Raw genomic sequence first — 26,303 nt, 5'->3', positions numbered from 1 at the left:
AACACTTGGTGCCTGCACTACGTGAACGCAATGTATCTATTATTATTTCTATAGTGAAACCCTAGCTGTGAACAACAGTGGACTGAACATTACATGGGGGTTGAGAAACTATCATAGATCGTACACACCATGTGGGGATTACACAAATGCACTTTATACACATTTAGGCACAAGGCGATTAAGTGATTTGCTCAGGAAAAACATGAAGTTGGGTCTAGTGCTGAGGGCGGGATTCGAACTTGGGTCCCCAGGTTCCTAAGGCAGCACCTCTGCATGTTTATTAGTCCTCAGAAATACACTCTAATTCTGACCACTGGAATGGTGTACTATATTTGACGGCTATAAGGTATCTAGGTGTCGTGCGTGGCTAACAGAGCTGTTAAGATCGTGTAAGATAGTAAATCACTTTGTGCGATAAGCATACTGTTTTCATTCTTTTGTCAGTAACCTGCAGTTGTATGAGATGAAAAAAACTTTATTTTATCTGACTTCCATGTGTTTCATAAAAATTATTTGAAAAAATATATATTGAAAAAAACAAAAAACGTTTTGAATTGGTTGACAAACCAGCAGGTATGTTTGAATAACTCAATACTTGAAGCTCCTTTACATGCTACAGTATTTCTTCTACAGGTAGGCACATTTCTGCCTAACTGTATGCTTTTTCCTAATGTACAACCACACTGTGCATTTTTGTTCCTGACTGGTCCAATGCATCCTGATTTACTACTAAACCTATGAAATACTATAGAACATATAAAATGACATACATATGGGTGAGGAGTGTGAGTATGTATCACACTGGCATTGTTATTTTATTAATGATTGAATGGAATGCACGGTTCTTCGAATTTCTTTCAAGTTCGAATAAAATATTTTAAAAAATAACCTTTTTGCCTTTCAGTCCCAGTATTACTGCTAACGATGAGGAGATGCAATTAAATTATTCACCATTCTTAATTAGGTCTTAATCAACTCACATTAAGGTCAGTTAGGTAGCAAGTACATTGCAAACGCAGTAGAGATGAAAATCAAACAGTGTAACAAGAGCATTGCCCTTACTAGTATGACTGTCACATGCCCTCAATATTATGATTGCCATATTGGAAAAGCAGAGAAAACCAAATGCTGTAAACCAACTATTAAAAAAAATATACACAATATTTGTCTGTATGGGCATTTCAGTGACAGGTGAATGGGTATAGCTTTTCATTTCTTTACACATTCATGAAAATTAGTAAAACATTAAAGCTGGAACATGTTTTTTTTATTTATTCCAGCAGCAGGCTGTTGGTCTTGTATTCCTCAGACCACATACTGGTACTGGTCGGTCTTTCCTTGGTCTGGTGTAACAAATGGACTGAGCCATGATATAGAAAACGGGTGGCCAAATACTGCTTTCAGGTTCATCCACTTTGTTTTTTTAGCCCATCTTCTCTCTTCTTTTTTTAATTGTTCTATTCCCTGAAATGAAAAACATTACACTTTAAGCGAAGCAAGTTTTAGCTGTTTCCCTGTAGAAAAATTAGATGATTTTTAAAACAAGTCAGTCGTGCCTTAATGGGTAGAAAAACCGATGCATGATACTCGCCTTAGTATAGTAAATCTTGGGTAACATAACATTAACAAACGTACAACTGGGCCGTGGCTAAGCCAGCCAATATGGCGGATCCAAATCAGTAATACTCCGCCATGGGCCCTTGTAAAATCCTTTAATCCCATTCTGATGGCAACATTATTAATCTACATTAGCCACCTACATCAGCCACCCTGTCGTACCCGGAGGGCGGCGGTGAAAGATCTGGCCGGAGTAGCGACTACTGCCCTTGTCCGATGCCCCTGATACTCGGGCTAGGGGGCGGCGTGCGTCCTACTGCGATAGGGACGTGCCAGGCTGCTGTAACCCACATTCTCCCTGCCGCAGTCGGCAGTGTGTGTAATCCAGTGGCAATGGCCCCAGAGGGATGCAGATGGGAGAGACGTGGCTGTGACGGGGGAAGCATTGCCACCAGCTGTGGTGACAACAGGCACCTGGACGGGGCTACAGTGGCCAAGGCCATGCGTGGCATGGAGACTGCCCCATTCTGGAGCTGCCAGGTTTGACTTCAACCTGAGCTCCAGGGAACTGCTGTGGCCTGACTGGCTGCGCCACACAGGTGCTGGGGCCCGAAAGGGAGAATGGGATGGGGTCCTCGAGCCTGGCCCTTGATTGGGACAGACACACAGTGCCAGACTGGATCCACGAGAGCGTCCCCAACTGCCAACAGGACGTGGTCGATCCAATATTGACTACTAAGTATGTCTGCCCCCTCTTGCTGCAGTGACGAGAGACTCGCAGCCATTACTGTGCGACCCCCGCCTGGGTCAACATACGGTTGCTGGTCCAAGCCTGGAGAATCCTGTTCTGCAACACACAAGCCCTTGCACCTTGAATTTGTTCCAGCCCATGTGGCAGAAGGCCGGAGCCCAATGGGGCCAACACTCGGGGTGCTGAGAGCGGTTAACATCTATAAGACTACTTCCCTATGACCGTGTCCCTCAACTCTCCCACCTCCTGACACACGATTGGACGGTGACCAGAATGAACCCCTGGAGACTTTTGCAACCTATAATGGATAGACAATGACCTCCCACGCTAGACCCACCTCACCCCCCAGCTATGACAAATGTGGTAATCATGACAGTGCAATGCAGACGCTACCTCAATGTCGGCAAATTAGACCAGGTACTAGCTGCAATTCCACAATCCAGACTGTCCATGGAGAGACAGCTGGAGACACGGACGACGAAGCTCAGTCTTCTACATAACAATCACCGCAATCTGGTAGACAAGGTATTCGAGGGAGAAAAAAAACAAAAAACTTTAACCGAAAGACATCCCAGGGTGGCGGAACACCAGGCGGAGCTAAGGGACCTCTGAGGTCACGTCCAGCAACTAGAGATGCGAGCAGATGACGCTGAGGGATGTTCCCAAAGGGGCAATATCAGGATAATTGGGCTGTCAGATGGGGCGGAAGGACAGGACCCCCTGTCCTTCCTCAAGACTTTGTTCAGATCCTTTACTCCAAGCTCGGATCTCATGCCCTTCTACACCCTGGAGAGGGGCCACAGGGGCCCAGCCTGCCGGCCGCCCCAGGGCACATCCTCCACCCCATTCTCACCAAGCACCTTTATTTCCAAGACAGGGATACTATCCTCTGGGCAGCCAGGGAGGTAGGCCACTGCAATACGAGGACAAGGCTGTGATGTTGTTTCCTGACTATACGAGCTGAACAACAGCAGGTTTCCTTTCTGGCAGTCAAGTGCTGCCTTTCAGCAACTGGGACCCCAGTATTCATTACTCTTCCAGCCTGCTTAAAGATTATCGTGAAGTAACAGTCACTTCTTCACCACTCCCACAGAGGCTGCAGAATGGGTGGATAAACTGGAAGATGGCACAAACACACGCAGCATCAAGACCACCCCACCTATGACGGCATCGTACAGCCGAACCACGAAAAGGACAATCCCTCAGAGAGCAGAAGCCACCTCCTCAGACTTGGAACAAATTATCAAGGAACAGAAGGGGGCACTGACCTTCATATAATACATGATAAGCATTCTGCATATTATGCTATGCTTCCCACCACCCAGCGGCCTACGCACCGCCTTGCCAATGATTTATAACACAGAGACGAATGGTCCAGATCCCCATGTGGATGACTCACCTCCTTCTCCTGCACAATAGCACTTCCTACGTCATCAGTACGAATACTTGCAGACACATGAGTGGCCCCCGAGCAGACTGGTTTCATAACCCTAGCCACCTGAACCCCCTACTGAGACAGTTGACACTGTATATGTAGAGTTTGGGCACCCCGCCTGTTGTGAAGTGCTCTCCTCGTTGTTTACGTCACATACATAAGCCCACCTTCTCTACACATAACCTCCCCACTTAACTTGGCTACACACTGAGAACCCCTCACACAGGCACAGGATGGTTTTGTTGGCAGGATCGGGCATGGGTCCTAGGATGAATAGGCCTCCTCTTCCCTTTCCTGCCCCTCATGCAACCTACACATGCACACAACCACGAAAGTCTGCTTCCTCACACTTAACGTGAGAGGTATGCACTGAGCAAGGAAACGATACGCAGTCTATTCATATGTACTCTGCCATAATGCCAACATAATACTCTTACAAGGGACTCACTCCTCTATGGAAGAACTGCAAAGATTACGCCGCTGCTGGCACAGGATCATCCATGCCACTACCTATTCCACATATACCGGTGGGGCACTGATATGGGTGAGGCTAGGTCCCCCTTCCTTTCAGGAAACAGGGGTTACCATTGACAAAGAGGGTCGATTTGTACTATTAGAGGGTAGATTTGATAGGAAGCCACTACTGATTGGCAAGATCTACGCTCCCAATGTTGACCAATGTTTGGGAGCGACTGGCAGAACTCCTTGCCTACAAGACATATCTTCCTTGGCTAATAGGGGAAGACTACAAAAGTGTTCTGGACACGGCCCTGGACAGATCTCACCCCCCACCCTTACTCTGCACACTTTCTTATTGGCAAACGTCAATTCCACACATGGGTGGAGCGCCGGTACCTCGGGGACATATGGTGCATGCTATTCCCCACAGTTAAATTCTACTCCTTCTACTCTGCGCCTCATCAGTTTTATGTCTGCCTGGAGCATTTTCTGGGCTCTAGCACTGTACTCCCCATTGTATGCCACTCTGATTATCTAGGCAGAATAGTGGCGGATCATGCAGCAAATGTAGTGGACCTGAACTGGCTACCCTCATGACCCCGGTTCCTCTCTGCTCCTTCAACATGACACGCTGGATGACCCAACCTCCTGTGATGCACAAGACTCCCACATACAGCAATATTTTGCGGACAATCACAGCACCACCGGAAGCCGTGCAATAGAGTGGGATTCTTTCTAGGTCATCACGTGGGGTATATACATCAGGGAAATAACGGGAGTTCGCAGGACACAGGAGGGCACGATAGGAGAGGCATGGCTGGCTGCCTTAAACAGACATGTCGATGACCGCACAAACATAACCACACAGCGTATCCAAGCGAAAGAGGCTTTTGTGTTTCAACTTCACAGCACATGCAACCAGGACCCACCAAGAAGGTGATAAGGCAGGGCGGTTGCTGGCCTGGTTAATGTAGCAAGACACAACCCCTGCCCCCCCCTACACCTACCCTCCATGATCAGCGAGATACCCTCCTTGTCTGGAGAGAGAGTCCCACGGGCAGGCAGTAGCGATACTCCAAGAATTTACCCAATATTTTATGTATATATTTATATATATATTACAAAACATACAAGATCTGTTAACACAACACAAACAACAGATCAGACACCCAAATTCAGCATCGCTCAATCTAGCAATCTGGCTCCTGAAGTCTTAGAATTCGGACATTCAAACCTTACACAAGAATGTATGGAGGTCATTAAACAAGCTAGAAAACCTACGACAAGACATTGTTACGCAAACAAATGGAAAAGATTTGTTTACTACTGCCACACTAATCAGATTCAACCACTACATGCCTCCACAAAGGACAATGTAAGCTACTTATTACACTTACAAAAGTCTAATCTAGCATTCTCTTCCATTAAAATACATCTCACTGCAATATCTGCCTATCTGCAGATTACACATACAACATCGCTTTTTAGAATCCCAGTCATCAAAGCATTTATGGAGGGACTAAAAAGAATCATACCCCCAAGGACACCACCAGTACCTTCGTGGAACCTTAATATTGTATTAACACGACTCATGGGACCACCATTCGAACCCATGCACTCTTGTGAGATGCAATACTGGACTTGGAAAGTAGCCTTCCTAATAGCTATCATATCACTTAGAAGAGTAAGTGAGATACAAGCATTTACTATTCAAGAACCTTTTATACAAATACATAAACATAAAGTGGTTCTCCGTACAAATCCCAAATTCCTACCAAAGGTCATATCACCATTCCACCTAAACCAAACAGTGGAACTCCCAGTCTTCTTTCCACAATCAGATTCAGTAGCCGAAAGAGCCTTACATACATTAGACATAAAGAGAGCACTAATGTATTACATTGACAGAACAAAACAATTTTGTAAAACAAAGCAATTGTTCGTAGCCTTCCAAAAACCTCATGCAGGTAATCCTATATCCAAACAAGGCATTGCCAGATGGATAGTTAAATGTATTCAAACTTGCTATATTAAAGCAAAAAGAGATCTACCTATCACGCCAAGAGCACATTCCACTAGGAAAAAAGGCGCCAAAATGGCTTTCCTGGGGAATATACCTGTGACGGAAATTTGTAAGGCAGCCACCTGGTCTACGCCTCATACATTCACTAAGCATTACTGTGTATATCTGTTAGCAACGCAGCAAGCCACAGTAGGACAGGCTGTATTAAGAACATTATTTCAGACAACTTCAACTCCTAAAGGCTAAGCCACCGCATTTTGGGGAGATTACTGCTCATTAGTCTATGCACAGCATGTGTATCTGCAGCTACACATGCCACCGAACGGAAAATGTCACTTACCCAGTGTACATCTGTTCGTGGTATGAGACGCTGCAGATTCACATGCGCCCTCCCACCTCCCCGGGAGCCTGTAGCCGTTATTAGTTGAATGAAAATTGTAAATTTGTAAATAAATATTATTTTAATACACATTATGTACATACATACCTACTCTATTGCATGGGCACATCTAGTATACTCACAACTCCTACCTCACCCTCTGCGGGGAAAACAATTTAAGATGGAGTCGAAGCCCATGCGCAATGGAGCCGAAAGGGAGGAGTCCCTCAGTCTTGTGACTCGAAAAGACTTCTTCGAAGAAAAACAACTTTTAACACTCCGAGCCCAACACTAGATGGCAGGATAATGCACAGCATGTGTATCTGCAGCTACACATGCCACCAAACATATATATACACATATATACACAAAGCCCGGCTGCAGTTCAACTGATGAAACTCACTGACTTTCTATCACGGATTGATATTCCATGTATTCCCGCGGCCACAAGGACAGAATTAGCCTCAATCCTGGTTCAGGAGGTCCGCCAGGCCACTAAGGAATTGGCCCGCAACAAATCCCTAGGCCTAGACAGCTTGCCACTGGAGCATTACTCCACCTTCGCATCCAAACTGGTACCACACCTGGAGGCATTATTAGAGGAGGCTCTACAGCTGGGTACCCTGCCCGGATTCGCCCAGGAGTCCCTGTTGACCTTGGTTCTCAAACTCCAACCAAGACCCATCCTCGCTGAGCGCCTCCCAGCCAATAGACATACCAGGAGCAGAATATAAAATACTAGGCAAAATCCTGGCAGGCCGCTTTTCTCAGATCATTTCTACTCTGGTACACGAGGACCAAAATGGCTTTGTCCCTGTGCAGACCGCTTCACAAAATCTTTGCCCATAGTCCAACATTCAGGACCAGGTGCGTGACTCATTCCACCATGCTGCAGCACTCATCTTGGACGCGGAGAAAGCATTCTACACATCATCTTGGGACTACTTGTTCCAGGTACTGGCCCACATGGGAGTCGGGAAGGGACTCCTGGCATATACCCACCTTCTGTACAATAGCCCCTCCTCTCGAGTACGGCTGGGTTTCTTCCAACTCATTCCCCATCCAAAGGGGCATACGGCAGGGTTTCCCACTATTTCCCCTACTATTTGCCGTGGCAATGGAACATGTGGCGATCCACCAGCATTGGGAGTGCAGCTACTAGGGCATCCTGCTGTCAGACAGTGTGCATGTGGTCTCACTATATGCTGATGACATGCTAATGTATCTCAGGGACACACAAATGACCCTCACCCCACTGCACAGCACAATGGAGGAATTTGCAGTAGTCTCTGGCCTCCAAATCAACTGGGCCAAATCCACAGTCTGCCCTTTACATTCAGGTGCATCACAGCACAATGTTGTGCTAGGCCACAGGCATCTTTGAGGGAGCCTGGAGGCGGTCCGCTACCTGGGAGTACGCCTCTACCACTTGCAAACGGACCTATATGAGGGTAACCCCCTTAGGGCCCTTGCTGGCATCTGTACACAGATGACATTCTCGCAGTCTTTCCCTCATTGGTAGGATAGCACAAGACGCCTATCCCTCTGAAGCTGTTATATTTCTTTGCAAATCTTCTGCTGGTCCTCCCTTGTGCCTTCTTCAAAGAGCTGGACACACTGTTGGGCTTCCTAATTTGGGGCACGCAACGTCACCGAGTGTCCCTCTCGAAACTGCAACTGCCATCGGATCGGGGCAGATTAGGAGCCCCTTCCTTTGCGGCCTAGTTGTTATCAGCACAGCTACAGTGGCTTTTGTGCTGGAAGGCAGGCTGATAGATAAGTGAGGCCACAGGCCCCGTAGCCATGATCACGATAGGCAGCTTGCTGTTCCTCAGGCTGACACCTGCCTCCCCCTAGCCCCTACATGTGGCAACAGCACAGACCTCTATGCTCCATATCCACTGACTTTCCCAAGACAGACCATGCTACACACCAAATATCCCACTGGTGGGCCTTCCTCTCTTCCCGAGATATTACACAGCACGCCTTCTAGTAACATGGACTGCGAATGCCCTTAGCACAATGGGGGACCTATAGTCAGACAGTCATTTACTCATTTGACCTGCTAACCACAGACGCCTTACCACCTGGAAAATTCCTCACTTAACAAATGCACAACGCGCAACTCCATCTGGACAGAATGGGGGCCTATAGATGCTGAGCCTCCACCACACCCAGTCATACAGACAATATACACCAAGGGCCCCAGGCGTCATCTTATATGTGGCTCTACAGAGCCATTAAAGACATCTTAGACACCACACTGACCCCACTCAGACTCCAGTGGGAGATAAAACTGTACAGGGAATTGAGCGATAGGGAATGAGAGATGGTGCTGGCACACCCCAAGAGAGACTTCCCTAACTCACGCTTCAAGAACATTTAATTCCACCCACTCCACAAGGTGTATCTAACTCAGCCTGCTTGAATAGATATTACCCTGCTATGCAACTGACATGCCCACGTGCCCCCCCTCCCCCCTAAGAAGGATGTGGATCTCCTCACATAATGTGGGCCTGTCCGATGTTACACCAATATTGGTCCACAATCCATGACAGTGAAGGAGGTGACAGAATTACACGACTTCTACACATGGGAAGCCTTTGCCCTTTGTATCTTCAAGCGTAAAAAAACCTCACAAAGTATGTTCCCACTCTGTGGCACTAACACCCCTGCTGCCAATCTGTACAATTACTTTGCACTGGTGGACACCCTCCCCACGCCCAGTAGAGGCTGGGAGAGGGGACTTGAATAAATTGGGTGTATTGGAGGAGTAAGCACTGGATAATGAAGACAAGTGCTGCCTCTGCCGCGTCCCATCTCCAATCACTGGCTGGAGATCTTTGCCCACTTCTGCCAACATCCCGGTGACGACACTGTCTCCTTGAGACAGGACACTCAATGCAATTTAATACTCGCAACAATCTCCCAAACCCATCAGTACAACTCTCCTCGCATAAAACAGAGATGCAGGATTACCAGTTCATATAGGCGACTCCCATCTCCCCCCAGACCCAATGGCCTGATTCTCAGGCGCCCCTAGGCTGAGTGCCCTTCTCTTCCATCCTTGTTACCTGAAAGGCATACAACACCTCTCCCTATTGGCAGCATCCGAGGATGCCCACGTATTACAGATACCACCAGACAAAGTCTTCATTCCCGTAACTGTATGACAGATGATGTTAATTCTGTTTCTACTTTGTATGGCTGATGCGTTGTCAACAGGCAGGTCGCTCCCCCCATCTGCCACGCAGCCCCCTGTGGGTTGAACCTCCGTTACCACTTTTGCCGCCTGACTACTCGCTCCCTTTTTTTAATCCCCTGAGCTTGTGCTTCTGTGCCACTTGTTTTTTTCCATTCTGTGCCCCTGTGTTTTGCTTTCTGTACCCCTGTGCTCTGTTGTCCCTCTCCCGCCGTCTTTTCCCGCCGTTTTTTCCCCGGGTTTTCCCCTGGGTTTTTCCCCGGGTTTTTCCCTTGCTGCTGAGCCCCTGCTGCCCCGCCCCTTCACTCCCATTGGCCGCCCCGCTCCCACCTCCCAGCTGCTCCTCCCTCCCTCTGCCCTCATATGGAGGCTGCGAAGTGGGCGCGCAGTGGGTGCGCCTAAGGCAAGCCCATCTGCGCCCGTCCGCGCCTGGACCGCACCCAGCATCAGAACCCCTGGAACCTGCACCCCCCGCAACACCAGACTGCACTACGACGCAAGCACCCTCCACGCACTCAACACCAGACGAGACCACCCCTGCTACCGGGCCACCCCGAAACGCACCCAGGGGCCTTTCATCTGCCGGAACTGCAGATTCACCAGCATCCAACCCTCCACACCACCAGCCAGAGAACCCAACCACCTCCGCTGCATCCTCCTCAACACCCGCTCCGCTCGCAAGCACGCCATCGAATTTTGGGACCTCCTAGACTCCACTGCCCCTGACGTTGCCTTCCTGACGGAGACCTGGCTGAACGCCACCTCAGCACCAGACATTGCCATAGCCATCCCACAGGGCTACAAGATCTCCCGCAGAGACCGCACCAACAGAGTGGGAGGAGGAATCGCCATCATCCACAAAGACTCCATCAAAATCTCAACGAACACCGATGACGCCCTCACCACTGCCGAGCACATGCACTTCCAGATCCACACCGACCCCAACACCACCCTCAGAGGAACTCTCATCTACAGACCTCCCGGACCCCGCCCACAGTTCAGTGACACCATCGCTGACCTCATCAGCACCCACGCCCTCGCTTCCACGGACTACATCCTCCTCGGGGACCTGAACTTCCACCTCGAGAACAACAACGACGCCAACTCCATCGCCCTGATCGACAACCTCGGACTCAAACAGCTAGTAACGACACCCACTCAGGCCGCTGGACACACGCTTGACCCCATCTTCTCTGCAAGCCCCTACGTCTCCTTCAACCACACCACCGAACCACACTGGACCGACCACAGATGCGTCCACTTCACCTTCAGAAAACCCACCACACACCACCGCACCAAACAGCTACCACGCCGCTGCTGGGGCAAGGTCACCGGGGACCAACTGACTACCGCCCTCGCCCTGAGACCACCCACCGACCCAGACACTGCCGCGACCAACCTCACACAGTGGATCAACGACTGCGCCAACACCCTCGCCCCTCTCAAGACCTTTACAACCAACCACACCAACAAGAAAGCCGCCTGGTTCACTGAGGACCTCCGTATCTCCAAGCACACCTGTCGGAAGCTGGAGAAGAAATGGCTCCACGACCGAACACCAGACAACCACACAGCCCTCAAGAGTGCCACCCGCAGACATCACCAACTCATCAGGACCGCCAAGAAGACTGCCTTCAAGGACCGCCTAGACAACAACGCACACAACACCAAAGAGCTCTTCAGCATCGTGAAAGAACTCTCCAACCCCAGCTCCATCACCAACGACATCCCGCCATCTCAAGACCTGTGCGACTCCCTGGCCACCTTCTTCCACCGCAAGATCACCGACATCCACGACAGCTTCAACCCCGACCCCCCCTCACCCACCACTGAGTCCACCACCCCTGCGACTACCACTCGCACCAGTCGCCTGACCGTCTGGTCCAGCGTCAGCGACGAAGACACCATCAAAACCATGAACTCCATCCACTCCGGATCCCCATCGGACCCCTGCCCTCACCACGTCTTCAACAAAGCCAGCGCAGCCATCGCGCCCCACCTCCGGAAAACAATCAACTGTTCCTTCGAGACAGCAACCTTCCCAGAAAGCTGGAAGCACGCCGAGATCAACGCCCTTCTGAAGAAGCCCAAGGCGGACCCCAAGGACCTCAAGAACTTCCGTCCCATCTCCCTGCTCCCTTTCCCGGCAAAAGTGACCGAGAAAATTGTCAACAAACAGCTGACCCGCTACCTCGAAGTCAACAACATCCTGGACCCATCCCAATCTGGTTTTCGCAGTAACCACAGCACCGAGACCGCCCTCATCGCCGCCACTGACGACATCCGGACCCTGATGGACAAAGGAGAAACAGCTGCCCTCATCCTCCTGGACCAGCAGCCTTTGACACGGTCTGCCACCGCACCCTATCAGCACGCCTCCATGACGCCGGTATCCAAGAGAAGGCCCTGGCCTGGACCACATCCTTCCTCTCCGGCAGAACCCAGAGCGTCCGCCTCCCACCCTTCCGCTCCAAAACCACCGAGATCATCTGCGGCGTCCCACAGGGATCCTCCCTCAGCCAGACACTGTTCAATATCTACATGGCCCCCCTCGCCCACGTCGCACGACAACACAACCTCAACATCATCTCCTACGCCGACAACACCCAGCTGATCATATCCCTCACCGAAGATCCCGACACCGCCAAAGCTAACCTCCACCGAGGAATGAAGGCCATAGCCGAGTGGATGAAGAACAGCAGACTGAAGCTGAACTCAGACAAGACGGAGGTCCTCATTCTCGGACCCACCCCATCAGCCTGGGACGACTCTTGGTGGCCCACGTCACTAGGCACAGACCCGGAACCCACGGACCACGCACGCAACCTGGGGGTCATCCTCGACTCCACTCTCTCCATGACCAGGCAAGTCAACGCCGTCTCCGCGTCCTGCTTCAACACCCTCCGTATGCTCCGCAGGATCTTCAAATGGATCCCCCTCGACACGAGAAAAACCGTTACACAGGCCCTCATCACCAACAGACTCGACTACGGGAACGCCCTCTACTCAGGAACTACAAACAAGCTCCTGAGACGACTCCAACGCATCCAAAACGCCTCGGCCCGACTCATCCTCGATGTCTCCCGCCGCAGCCACATCACAATCCACCTGAGAGGCCTGCACTGGCTCCCCATCAACAAAAGGATCACCTTCAAGCTCCTGATCCACGCACACAAAGCACTGCACAACACCGGACCCACCTACCTCAACAACCGACTCAGCTTCCACACCCCCACCCGAAGCCTCCGCTCAGCCAACCTCGCCCTCGCCACGTTCCCCTGCATCCGAAAAACCACCGCCGGCGGCAGATCCTTCTCCTACCTCGCCGCCAAGACCTGGAACACTCTCCCCACCATCCTACGACAGACCCAGGACCTGCTGGCCTTCAGAAGACTCCTCAAGACCTGGCTCTTCGACCAGTAGCACCACCCCTCCCCAGCGCCTTGAGACCCTTGCGGGTATGTAGCGCGCTTTACAAATGCAGTGATTGATTGGTTGATTGAATAAAACAAAAATACTAAATAAGAAAAAGAAAAGAAAAAGAAAAAAAAAGCCAAACGCACAGTTGGGTCTCGTTTTTCATTACAAACATATTTCCGGGTGACTTAAGGAAGCAGATATTGCTTTCACAATTGAATGCAACTGTTTTTGATGGAAGCACATAACAACCTAAAGGAAAAATCAGTTTTGTTTAGATCTCTTCCAGAAACACAAAAGTATGCAAATGCACACAACAACAGAACAAATACACTAACGCCACAAAGAATCCAACAATTACATCTACAGTTAGGCAACCCACTTTACAACATGAAGGCAACTTGAAAGTACTCAACAGAGGAAAGAGAAAAGTGTCAAAAACCTCTGGGTATGGAAGTCGGATAGGAGGCAGGGGTTAGGCAGGCTCTCCATGAGGTGGAAGAGCAACAGGAATCAAGAACCTGAAAGAGGGTATGTGTGAGTGGGAACCTGGGTACAGAAGTATGGGGCAAGCGAAAGTGTATGTAAAAATCTCTGGAAATATTTTTTTACATCACACTATTGCGTCTTCTTTTGCTAGATGTTACAGCAGTCTCCTGAACAGAATCTTCAATCAGGAATTAAGGAACGCTATTGGTTTCAGTAGTGGGAGAATGCCAGCTGCACAAAGCAGAACAAGAGTCTGAGCAAGAAGGTTACTGCAGCTGGTGGGCCTTTTAAGACTGTTGTAGGTCCTATACTTGCATGCTATTAGGAGCTATATAAAGAATCTTCAGTTTTTTCAGTAGAGACCTGCTGGTTCCCCTTCCTGAGAGCTCTCAGTAATGAGAAGTGGAAAATAAATTTGCTATCCGCTTCGCAAAAAGAAATTAGGAAAACACTGAGCAAAGAGAAGATTCAAACATGCCACTAGTTTCAAAGAATCAGACGGCCTGAAAATACACTAAACATTCTTTGAACGAAGACCCAGAATCGAACTGATCACTCAACACTGCAAATAATGTGTGGATTGCTGAAGAAAGGTCTGAAACCTGCCTTGTGTGATGGAATGAAACCAAGACTAGGCTGCAGTATTTGTCTTCGCCATTATGAGTGAACCTTTGAGTGCATCCTTCAAATACTTTTGCCCACTGTTTCCTGTGCCTTCTCAGAGTGGTAGAACCATCTGCCTAAGGAATTAAGCAAGATATCTGGATGTAACTAGTAGCCTGAAATTATTTACTGCATCAGCTTCTAGATGAAGAAAAGGGAGGTAAGCCAAGTTAATGTATCTCTTGGGCATGTAAATTCCTGGTGAATGCCACAGATGCCACCTTAGCGCTTTCCAGGAGTGCTCCGGCACAGTTAGATTGTGCCTCTGTAAAGTGCATAACAAAGCATGATAAAGTACCACCTGGCAGCGGTGGTCTTAGAATTAGGTTGGCATCTTTGTCTACAATAGTTACAGTATGTCAGCAGAAATGCAGATCCATGGTTAGAGCACTTTAAAAGCACAGAGCAAGCCTTACATCCAAGATGCAGTTTCTCTTTGGATACAGAGGCATGAGCAAGTGCAAAGGATAGGGGATGTCAACTTTCTTATTCAAATGTCATTCCAAAAGTATTTTTTGTGAGGAAGGTAGGGTGAATTCTAAGGGATACTCTGCTTGCTTAGCAAACAAGAATGCAGTCTTCAGCTCATATGGGCCCACCCTCTAATGTTTATGCATCAGTCTAACAAACATGAACACCATCTATTCCAACATTAAGTCACTCCAGCCCCTAGGGACTCGGGCGCTTTACCCATCTAGGAGGTGACATGTTTACATGTAATTCATGTGAATGGCAAAGCAGTCTATAACTGGGAGAGCTTCTCACCTCAAAGACAAAATTAGAGCTATCTGGGAAGGGGTTCTCACCTAAGTGAGAGTGGAGATGGATGTTCGGGCTTGACAGTCCAGAGTTGTCGATCCCTGCATAGCTGCTTAGTACCAGACACAATCTTCAATTCTCACATGAAAAAGGGAAAGGATGGTATCTTTGTTAGTCACTAGCACTCACCACTGGTACAGGCAACATAACACTATGAAGGGTGCCTTGAGTGCCACGAGTCACTGTAATGAACTGGTCAGAGTGTTTTGTTGTTAAGGAAGCAGTCCACCATCTGGTTGATTTATTGATGTTACCCTCTCAGAAGAAAGGAAGATATTCACATGCTGGAGCGCAGACCTATCCTGATGAACTGAAACCTCTTACAAGGCACCAAGAAGTAACTGAGGTAATTCACACAGAACTTAAAATGGAGCCAAAACAGCTTCTCTCTTTCATGCTGATCTGATGAAACAGTGATCCACGTACAAATCAGGGCTACCACACAAGCATGCCATTATCTTGATAAAGTCCTAGGGCAGCACTGAGATCATTCCTTATGGAAGAAGTATATCCTTATCCCCTTTCTGTGGGCGAGATAAAATCCTGAAATGTTTGAGCCTTATGGCCTCCTACGGAAGCTGTTGGGAAGCCGACTGAGAAACAGATGACCTGGATGAAGGCAGCTGTGGGAGCTGTAAAGCAGGGTGTGTTTTCCACACTAAGAAGATAGATACTCTTATTAGGACTACTGATGGTTGTAAACAATAGTCCCTCCCCTCAAAGTGGTAAGGACCACCTAAGGTAGCACACAGAGAGTCCCCAAGAAAGTCATTAGCAACCTGGTTGCCCTTTCCATTAAAGCCATTTGTCTTGGAGTGTCTGTTCATACTTAAAAAGGAGGAGGTTCCCGTCAGAGGTTCAGAGCAAAAAGTCCTTCACCTTATAGGTGGTCTTGATTGCAGCACTTGTAATGGACTCTGAAATTTGGCAGTAAGCATGCCAGGTTTTTCTGTTGCGCACTCATCAGTGGATGTTATTCCCATCAACTGGGCCCTTTCCTGGGCCTCTTGTAAAATATCCAAAGATTATACACTACACATGTCAAACATGAGCAACATAGATCTCATGGTCATGGCAATGTTGATGAGAAGGTCCAGGACATTACCAGTTTCTGCTAAGCAGTCTCCTTGCATAAGTCTGATTCCGGAGAGGAGGGGTTGTTGCCACCAGCACAAGGAGGCCATCGTTTTCCAGCAAGGAGGATGGAGGTCCTCAAAGCACTGTTCTTCCAAAGACTTGGCTATCTCTCCATGCCAGTTACTGGTTGCATTTGGGTAGCAGGCTCTTGTACCACTGTCAGGATCAGTGCTCAGATCCACCAAAGGTGGTCTAGGTGAAACATTCTTAGCATTATCATGAATGATCCCTGTGAGCTAGGTGGAGTGGTTTGGTGCAGATCTGGGCCCTAAAAATGTATCAGTCAGTGGCATATGTAGAGACAGACTGACAGGAGCAGGGGATTGAGCTAGGGATCTGCATAACTCAGTGGGGGCTGTACAACATTGTGTTTGGTGGGAATAGCACCAGAGTTTGCAGAAGGTCCAATGGAATTTGAGGGTGTTGATCAGCATCTTTGGCTTCCGGATACACAATGAGCCTTAAAACAAAGAAAACAGAAAAGATAAATTCTAAGCTCTAAGTGGGGTTCAGCATGGAGGTAAACCTCCACTTGGGTCAGAGGGACGTTGGGAGGGATATCTCACACATTGTGATAGATATAATCCAGGGCAGATGGATAATATAGGTTTTGCCCGACTTCCAGGGAATGCACTTTTCTTCAAAGACAGGAAATCTAGGGCAGAATACAGAAGAGTCTATCATGAGGACAGACTCTTAAAAGCTCTGAGCCAGTGTATATGCCGTGGAGACTGGTGTCCTCAAGTGCTTCCCTAAGATTGGGTTTGACAGGGAGCGTGGCATGGTTATGTATGCTTGAGCTCTGTGTAACCCCAGTGTTGTTGTGACCTCACTAGAGTGCAGATGTTGGGCAACTACTGCAAACAGTGAGTGACACAAGATGCAATGCATAAAGCTGAAACAGTGTTAAATAAGCAACCCAAGATGAACATTTCCTAATACTGAACACTACTGTTTTACTGTCTAAGAACTAATAGCAACATATTCTTACTGGTTTGCTACAGGGCAGTGGAAATTTCAGTGAGTGAGGACATGTATCAAATTACAGGAAAATGGACCAAAACATTATCACTAAATGTCTGTAAAATAGGATTGCTTCTAAACAAGAAAAAATATCCTAAATAAAATATGTAAAACAGAAGCCATAGGAGGTTAATTATTGGTGGTGCGTAGTGTACTGGTGGGAAAGACAAGGTATGACCGCAGGAGACATTTGTTTTCTACGATTAGATACAAGAAATTCCATGGCAAGGGAAAATTAACTACCTATATATAAGTACCAGGATGATTTCTAAGGGTTACATGCAAAGTTAAATAGAAGATTAGAGACCAGTCACTCAAATAAAAAGCAAAAAGAGTATTGGCTCAAATATGCCGTGTTAATTAATTGGACGGAAGTTAAGAAAAACACTGGATGGGATTCTGAATACACACAAGAGCACCACGCTAAAAGGTCACAATCAAAATGAAAGTATGGACACTATAGATTTGCTTTCACAAATGCCATGTTGTTAAAAAACAGTAAGTTGTAGCAACGTTTGTCAATAGGTACTACAAATGGTTACTGATTCGAATTGTCCACAACTTATCCGGATATATGAATTAGAAACTAAAGTCTGTGTGAACGCACTTAACAAATTTCTGTTCAATATGCTGTGTAAAAGTATTTCACAAAGATTTGATCAATGCCTTAACACAACAATAATTTTAAATGAAAACAGACTATAAAATAACAAGTAAAGGGAGAAAAAACTATGAAAAGGAGCAATACACTTACTGTTTCATCAGTACAAATGGAGTGCACCTGTGTCCCAAACATAACAGATGTGAAGATGAGGAAAAGAAGTCCCTCAAAACATAAGAGGATAAGGAGGATTACTGTTGTTGGTGGGGAGAAAGAACTGCATTCTGGGGAAAAAAACATAAGATGTAAACATAGGGAGCATAACATTATAGTCAAAACTGTAACATAGGTTGGTGGATGGTCCAAATAACTGAATTAAAAACAACTTGCCGGGGTTACACTTTTATTAAGTTTCTCAAACAAAGTAAAAGCCTTCCATAATTCGCTATATTCAAAAACTATAAAGTAAGGTGTAGGAAGCTGGCCTTGTGTGTGGTGAGAACCTATGGTGTTATCACCTTATACTAGGTCCAGGTATCCCCTATTAGTGAGGTGTAGTCAGTGTCTAGGAAGCCAGGCTCTCTAGAGGTAGCTATGGATGAGCAGCCAAGGCTTATCTAGGAGACATGCAAAGCTTATGCAATACCACTGTAGACACACAGCACTTACACACATGAAAGAACCACAGTGTTACAAAAATAAAGGTACTTTATCATGGTAACACAAATACTAAAAGACTATATAGGCAATACCCCAACTGGAGGTAATTAAACACATTACATGTACATTAGCAGTCAGGAATTAGCATAAGATGCAACAGAAAACAGTGAAAGAAATAGTTAGTAAAAAAAGGACCTGGGGGGGGGGGGGGGGGGGGGGGAGGGGGAAACCAAACTATATACTAAGAAAGTGGAATGCAAAAGTCAGGCCCTCGCCCAAGGAAGTAGAATCGGTAGAGGGGAGCTGGAGGAACTACAAACCCCAAAAGGTAAGTAATAGAGTGCCTCCCAGCGACCAGGAGAAGAGAGGTAAATACCTGGTTCTCCCCAAACCCACCAAAAGGACTTCAGAAAAGGATAATGCCAAGACTCAGACAAGACTGCAAGCAACCAAAGGTGGATCCTGGAAGAGGAAGACCTAGAAAGGAAGGGCACCATGTCCAGTTCACTTTAGAGTGTCTGGAGATGGCAGGGGCCACTACCCACCTGTCTGTGGATGGAGGACCAGGTCGATGATGGGCAAAGACAATCAGCAGTGCAGCACTGGAGCAGCTGAAGAGTCCCTGAAGTGATGCAGTCGAAGTTCCATGCCAGAAGAAGGACTGCAGTCGGTCAGTGGTGTGTAAAAAACACCAAGAAGCCTTGGCAAAGGCAAATGCTGTGGAAGAAGAAATGCGTAGCTGCAGGGGACCAGCAAGGTCCAAGAGCACCCAACCCAACCCCTGGGTGACTCTCAGCAGTGAGGAGAGCCACAGGGAGAAGAGGCAGCCCCCACAGGCAGCAAGCACAGGAGTCACGCTGAGGCCCACACAGCACACCTTGGAAGGAGTCCACGCGCAGGAGCAGCACGCAGAGGGCTGTGCTTCGCAGGGAAGAGTGCTGGGACTTCCCGGGCCTGAAGATCCCTTGGAGGAGATGCCAACAAGCCTTGGTAGCTCCAAGAGACGCGGTGCAAGGGAGTACTGTCCTGTGTGGAGAGGCAATGGCTTACTGTCTCCCAACTTGGACAGCTAGTAGAGAGGACGAAGTGGACCACTCCAGACCACCACCCGTGATGCAGGATCCACGCAGCTCTGGGGGAGTGGAGATCCACGCAGCGGTAGTCATTGCAGTTGGTGCCTGCAGATGCAGGGGAGTGACTCCTTCACTCCAAGGGAGATTTCTTCTTGTGCAGATTGAAGACTTGTCGCTCTGAGAGGATGCACAGCCGGAGAAATGTTACAGTTGCTGAAAGGAGCTGTGGAAAATGTTGCAAGCAGAGTCGTCGCAGTGGATGCAGACTGTTGGTTCCTGGAGGGTCCATTTGCAGTTACAGTGGCCAGAAGTAAATGATGCAGAGGAGTCCTGCTGGAATCTTGCCTGTGGAATCTGAAGACCCATCCTGGAGGTAGACCCTAAATAGCCCAGAAAGGGGGATTGGTCACCTAGCAGGATGACCACCCATCAGGAGGCGGCTGTGATGTTACCTGCCTGTCCTGGCCACTCAGATGCTCCCAGAGGCCTCTGCCCATCTTGGATTCAAGATGGCAGTATCAAGTGGCCACCTGGAGGAGCTCTGAGCACCACCCCATGGGGTGGTGATGGACAGGGGAGTGGTTACTCCCCTTTCCAAAGTCCAGTTTCCCACTAAAGGAGGGACAAGGGGTCCCTGGGCTGGTGCAAACTGGTTTATGCAAGGAGGGCACCAAATGTGCCCTTCAAAGCATACCAAGCAATGTAACCCCTATTTCTAAAGGGAGAGGGTGTTCACTCTCTCTCAAAGGAAAACCTTTGTTCTGCTTCCTGGGCCTGAGGTGACCAGGTGAAGCAGGAGGGCAGAAACCTGTCTGTAGGATGGCAGCAGCACAGGCTGCTCTGGAAAACCCTGCAAACTGGTAGGAGCAAAGCTAGGGGTCCTCTAAAGAGCCCCCAGAGTGCATGGAATCATACAACCAATACTGGCAACAGTACTGGGGTATGATTCTGACATGTGTGATACCAAACATGCCCAAGTTTGGAGTTACCATTATGTAGCTAGACACAGTTAGTGACCTATGTCCAGGACATGGGTAAAATGGCTTCCCCACACTTATGAAGTCCAGGAAAATGGAGCTGGAATTTGTAGGGGCACCTCTGCTCATGCAGGGGTGCCCTCACACACAGGTACCTGCACCCTGCCCTCTGAGCTAGGAAGGCCTACCATAGGGGAGACATATAGTGACCTAGTGCAGTGACCTGAAGTGAAAGGGTGCATGCATATTGTCATGCAGACTGCAATGGCAGGCCTGCAGACACATTTTACATGCGCTCTTATGGGTGGCGTAATACATGTTGCAGCCCATGGGGAATGCCCAGTGCCCTAGGTACTATATAGTGGGGACTTATATGGGGGCACCACTATGCCAAATGTGGGTTGTGTGATGTCCAAAAACAAACAAATTTAGAGGGAGAAAGCACAGTCACTGGGGTCTTGGTTAGCAGGATCCAAGTGAACACAGTCAAAACACACCGACAGCAGGCAAAAAGTGGGGGTAACCATGCCAATAAAGAGGGTACTTTCCTACATAAGGCATATTGTACATAAATAGTAAATCTCACTCCCTGCAGAAAGTGAGTTACAAATGTACAGCTTCACTCGTCCTTTACCAGTTTAATGGATAAAAAGCCTCAAAAAATGCAACACACCAAAAAAAAGAAATTGCATAATTGAATCTGCAAAAAACAATTTTTTTAGGAATATTGGAAAAACACTAACCAGCACTACCTTATCAGCCTACACATTAAATAAAAAAATGGTACACATATCAACATGTGTGGAATGGATCTTTCTTTAATGGAAACACAGTGATGGAAGGATTGCTTGAATGAATCTCGTGCACTGGTGACTGCTTAGGTTGCATTTCAGTACATCACTTTTTGCCCACTATGTCACTCCAGACAGAGACCAGCCATATGCAAAGCAGCGTTGATCATGGTCAAAAAGGAACAGTCCAGTCTTAAGTGCCACCTCAGGTCCCATTAAGAAGGGAACACAAGCAAGCACAGTCCAGTTTCAGCCTACGTAGGCCATGTCTGAAAGTACATAGGCCTCACCTGCTCTTCTTGCAGTAGACTCCCTACATGTGATCAGTGTGCCCAGACGTGACTTCTATGCTCTCTGTGCCACATAGTTCAAGCCATAAATCAATGATGAGGCCTACAGAGGCAGACAATATCTTGGAGGTTTGTAGCTGATGCTGACAGATTTCATAACCTCTTTCAGTGGGACACAGGGCAAGTAAGGGCTACTGGGCCAAAAAGAGGCGGTTGAGGCCTTTTATCACTGATATTTTGGGGCCTGACCTACTATGAGTCCTGAGCCACTGGGTCAAGGACCCCCTTTAACACTTAATTTCAGTAGTAGAGAAGATCGAGCAGTCCAAGGCTCAAGACTCAAAATATAGCAACCTCAACAGAAATAATAACCCGGCAGATACTTGCGTATGAAAAAATTTGTATTCATTTAGTGAAAGTGAAACACAACATGCACAAGCAATACAAAAAGTGATTCAAAGGTCGTCACTCCAGCCTTGTCAGAGTAGGTCCCACTAAGAGTCCAAGTCTTAGAAGTCTTGGAAGTCTAACTATGACTTATTAGAAGTCAAACTGTTTCTGAGCTGTAGCGCTGTGAGGCAAAGCAAGTTCACCCAGGACTCTCCAGCCCAGTGATCAGCCTTACCCAGTCACTCTGGTGTTACAATATGGAAGACACCAGGGGCGTACAGCAGTTTGGTGACAAAGTGAACTGGAGCGGATGGTGGAGATGAGCAGTAGTCTCATTGCTGCAGGCTAGGTAGCTGGTTGTTGGGGTGCTCTTTTAGATGATGCTTTAAGTTCTTCTGATCCCCCGATAGGTCGCAGGCAGGCACTCAGTTAGGGCTCCGGGTCCATGGGCCAGAGCCCTTTGGTGCTTTGTGGTCACACATTGTACATGACGACGGTCCACCCTCCTGGCATAAAATGCACGGGGCAACTGCCCCTGCAATTCACAGCCGCTCCATCTAGCAAATGGGATCGTCTAATTTGGTCTACATACAGGTAATGGCCCGCTCACTGCACAGCAGTTTCCTTCACAGTGCCCCCTACTGGCATATGGGGTCACAGTCTTTAGGTTGCACATGAGCAATATCCCAGTTAGTGCATCAGCTGCTTTCTCACGCTTGGCTGCAGGTATACACTTGCCATGATTTCCCACTGAACCTCCCTTCCTCCAGTCCCTCTTCTCCTCCCAAGGCCCTCTGGTTTCGGGAGACAGGCAGGCAGGCAAGCACTGGTACTCCAGACTGAAGGACATGTGGTCTTGATATCCCTAGGTGATGTTACCTCACCCAGCTGCAAGACTGGTAGACCTTGATCCCCAGTCCTTGTCACGCAAGGCAGAACTCTTGCTGAGCTTCTTCATGTCAAAGTAGAGCCAAGGTTGGCTGCTTGATGGTTGACTACTTGCGAGTTTCAAGCTTCAATTTTTTATAATCCATTTCCAGACAGAGATGTAATTTAGTGTCTCATGCTTTGAAGCTTTTGATGCAGGGGGTACCTCCTTTCAAGTACTCACTTCTCCGTCCTATCTTTTGCCCAGGAGGCAGTCTGTCACAGCAGGAGCAACACCTGCCCAGGTTGCCCCATAACACAGGGCATGGAAGTGACTTGTGGATAATAACTGAATGTCAGCCTCACTAATATATTCCTAACAAAAGTTTACTCTTTATGATTCCCTTATGAGCCACATTGCTTTCCCGAGATGTGCACTGGCCCCACAGATCAGTGTCCTTTTCAGAATCAACAAGACTTTCTGAGATACACAGGAGAATCATGCAACCCATGATGAAAAACAAGCACCAGAGATCAAGATTATCATTCCAGGGTTGTCTGTACTCTGGCTCAAGGAGTACCTGGCATGTCAGGCTGGATTGTTTCCTTTGGAGCAGGGTCAAGCCTGATTTGTATTGGGTCCAAACTGAGGTGGCATGGTGTGCAAAATAACGATTGACTCTGATGCGGCCTGAGTAATTACTATGGCTGAGATTAATTCAAGCATTACATCCATCACTTTTTTTTAATACTGGAGTCACTTGGGTAAGCACACAGGAAGACGTTCAACTCTCTTCCTGTCACCCCCCTGTCCTAGTAAAGTTATTTTCCTCTAAACGAAGACATGATTAAACTGAAACCAATTTAGACCGCAAGGCCATCACTGGAATTGACAGCTCTACATCAATGCATGCCCACATATAAAACGGCTTGGTCTGCAGGCACACATTTCTAGCAAAGGCACTTGTCACCATAAAAAGTCTAGAGAACACTGATTTAACAGCTGTCACTGAAAGACAAAGGCATCTTCAGTTGAGTGTATGGAGCTGTCAGCATGCAAGCACATAAAAACAACTGTGAATGCAACTGGCTAACAAAGAGAACGCTCATCTGTGGAAAAGTACATAAAGTCAAAGGGCATGCAGTTGTCCTTCCACTCCTGTACCATATGTAGTACGGCACCATCAAATAAACAAAAGAAAAGAGAGGCTGAATTCCGAAGGTTCAGCACTAATTCAAAGGGTTTTCCCTCCATTTCCAAATATACATTACTCCACCACAGTCACATCATGTCTTAGTATCTTTCATCCAAGAGGTAGTAAAGCAGAGCTGCAAATCAAACTCGCAAGAAAGTACTGGTCAGAAAAACGGTGAAAACACATGGGGACAGCAACTGTAACATTAAGGTACACTACAGGTCTCCCTTTTACTAAATGCTGAACATCAACCACATGCACCAGTTCATTTGTTGAAAGGAGACAACAGATTGTTGTGCAGTATTCTCAAACTTAATGACATTATAGAATGTTACAAAGTTTATCCAATCCTCATCTGGCCTGTGGTAGTTGACAGCTCCCCACATGCATTCCACCCAGATATCCATAAACACAGGACACTCAGCTGCATCTGCATCTAGATGGGTTTCTCTAGGTGGAGGGGTCTCTCTTACACTTCAAAGGCCGGTGGCCTGCCCTCACTCAAATGACTGATAACCCCCACAGGGCCCCTGGCAGACAAGGCTGGGTTGAAAGGAGAACTTGTGCACTTCAAAATCTCGCTCTGAAGTTTCCACCACTTCAAAGTCATTTGTGGGTATATATAGTGGGGGTCTGGGACTTAACAAACTCAGACACTTCTGGATCTACAACTGGACTGTCAGAATGACTGCTGTGCTGCTCAAAGGACTCATCTGGACTGCTATTCTAGAAGGGTTGCTATCCCGCTTGTTGCCCTGCTGTCTGCTGCTCTCTGACTCTGCTGGAAGGTCTCTGCCTTCCAACACAAGGGCTCTCTGAGGGTTTGTATTGAGCTTGCCTCCGGTTCTGAAGTCTCTGGGCCAACAAAGACTTCGACTATGAGCTCCTAGCTAGTACACTGACTTCAGCAACTCCAGAACCTGCACCGCTGCCTGCTCTTTAGTCCTCGCTGAATGCAACAACTATGGCCTGCAACGTAAGCCAGACATTGCTGCAAAGCGACATTCACGGAGTGATTGTGACACTGCAAATTCGACACATAGCTTCTTGACTTGCTGGACTGAGGGACCCCACTGGGTCACAAGGAACACACTCCCCACCACCGACGCCGCATCACCTCCCATGCAACCAGACCATACCAATGCCTCCCCTGCGTAGTGAACCGATGCCTCACCTCTATGGCCGCAGCGGCTCCAGTGACCCCTCAATGCTACGTTGTTGTTTCTTTGTTTTCCAAAGGTACGTGTCTGGAGTCCGTTCCACTCCGTGACTGCCCACCCCAATACCACGCTCCTGCGAGTTGTGTCAAACTGTTAGGAAGGACTTTGTCACAACATCAAACTAGCCCCATTTGAAGCTATTGTGTCTCTAAGCTCTATAATAGGATTTAATGTTGCAAAATGCTTACATAGGGGCAGTTTGCCTCCCTGTTCTCCCTCACCCATGGACTCACAAATCTGTGCATCCATGATATTGACACAGGGACAGTCCCCCTGTAAAGACCAGTATTTACAGGTTGTCAGAGAGGGTGAGAGCCAGCTGGGATGAACACTGGCATCACCTCCAAGAGGTGCTTCAGGCCCAGCAATAGGAAGGCCTGACAATCAAGGCCAGCAAGTGCCAGACTGGGTACGGTTCTGAGGTGTATTTGGGACACCTATTAGGTGGTGGCAAGGTGCAACCCCTCCAGGACAAAATTTAAACCGTCATGACATGGCAACTACACAAAACCCAACAATAAGTGAGAGCCTTCCTAGGCCTCACTGGCTATTATAGAGGATTTGTTAAGGGATATGGTACCATTGTTGCCCTCTTATCTGAGCTGACTTCTAAGAAGTAGCCCAGGTTGGTGAACTGGACAGAGACTTGCGTAGCAGTAAGAAACCAACACCTCACCTCTCTGGCCACAGCCAGGAACTGACGCCGCACCTGCCCCCAGAGACACCTTTCACTGTCTTTTGAGTTAAGCCTGCCTGCTCTGTGCCAAGCTACCGGAGGGTGAGCATAGGATAATTAAGGTTGTGTTGTGGCTTACCCTGACTAGATTGTGGTCCCTACGTGAACAGGGTGCATACCTTTGCCAACTAGAGACCCAATTTCTAAT

General features: G+C 48.0%; 1 protein-coding gene across 3 annotated transcripts in view; it reads right to left on the bottom strand.

Moving 5' to 3' along the window:
* Nucleotides 1-773: 773 nt before the first annotated feature.
* Nucleotides 774-26,303, bottom strand: part of ZDHHC3 (zinc finger DHHC-type palmitoyltransferase 3) — a 76,997-nt gene continuing 51,467 nt past the window's right edge. For all 3 annotated transcript variants that reach the window (XM_069211516.1, XM_069211515.1, XM_069211513.1), the window contains exons 6-7: nucleotides 18,109-18,239; nucleotides 774-1,464 (exon numbers count right to left, since the gene is read on the bottom strand). In XM_069211516.1, coding sequence (XP_069067617.1) covers nucleotides 1,306-1,464; nucleotides 18,109-18,239 — 290 coding nt within the window. In that variant the 3' untranslated portion in view covers nucleotides 774-1,305. The remainder of the gene's footprint in view (nucleotides 1,465-18,108; nucleotides 18,240-26,303) is intronic.

This window comes from Pleurodeles waltl, chromosome 10 (genome assembly GCF_031143425.1).
Source record: "Pleurodeles waltl isolate 20211129_DDA chromosome 10, aPleWal1.hap1.20221129, whole genome shotgun sequence".
In the NCBI taxonomy this organism is placed as follows: Eukaryota; Metazoa; Chordata; class Amphibia; order Caudata; family Salamandridae; genus Pleurodeles; species Pleurodeles waltl.
The sequence above is the reverse complement of the archived record's forward strand: the minus strand, read 5'-3'. Positions and strand labels throughout refer to the sequence as shown.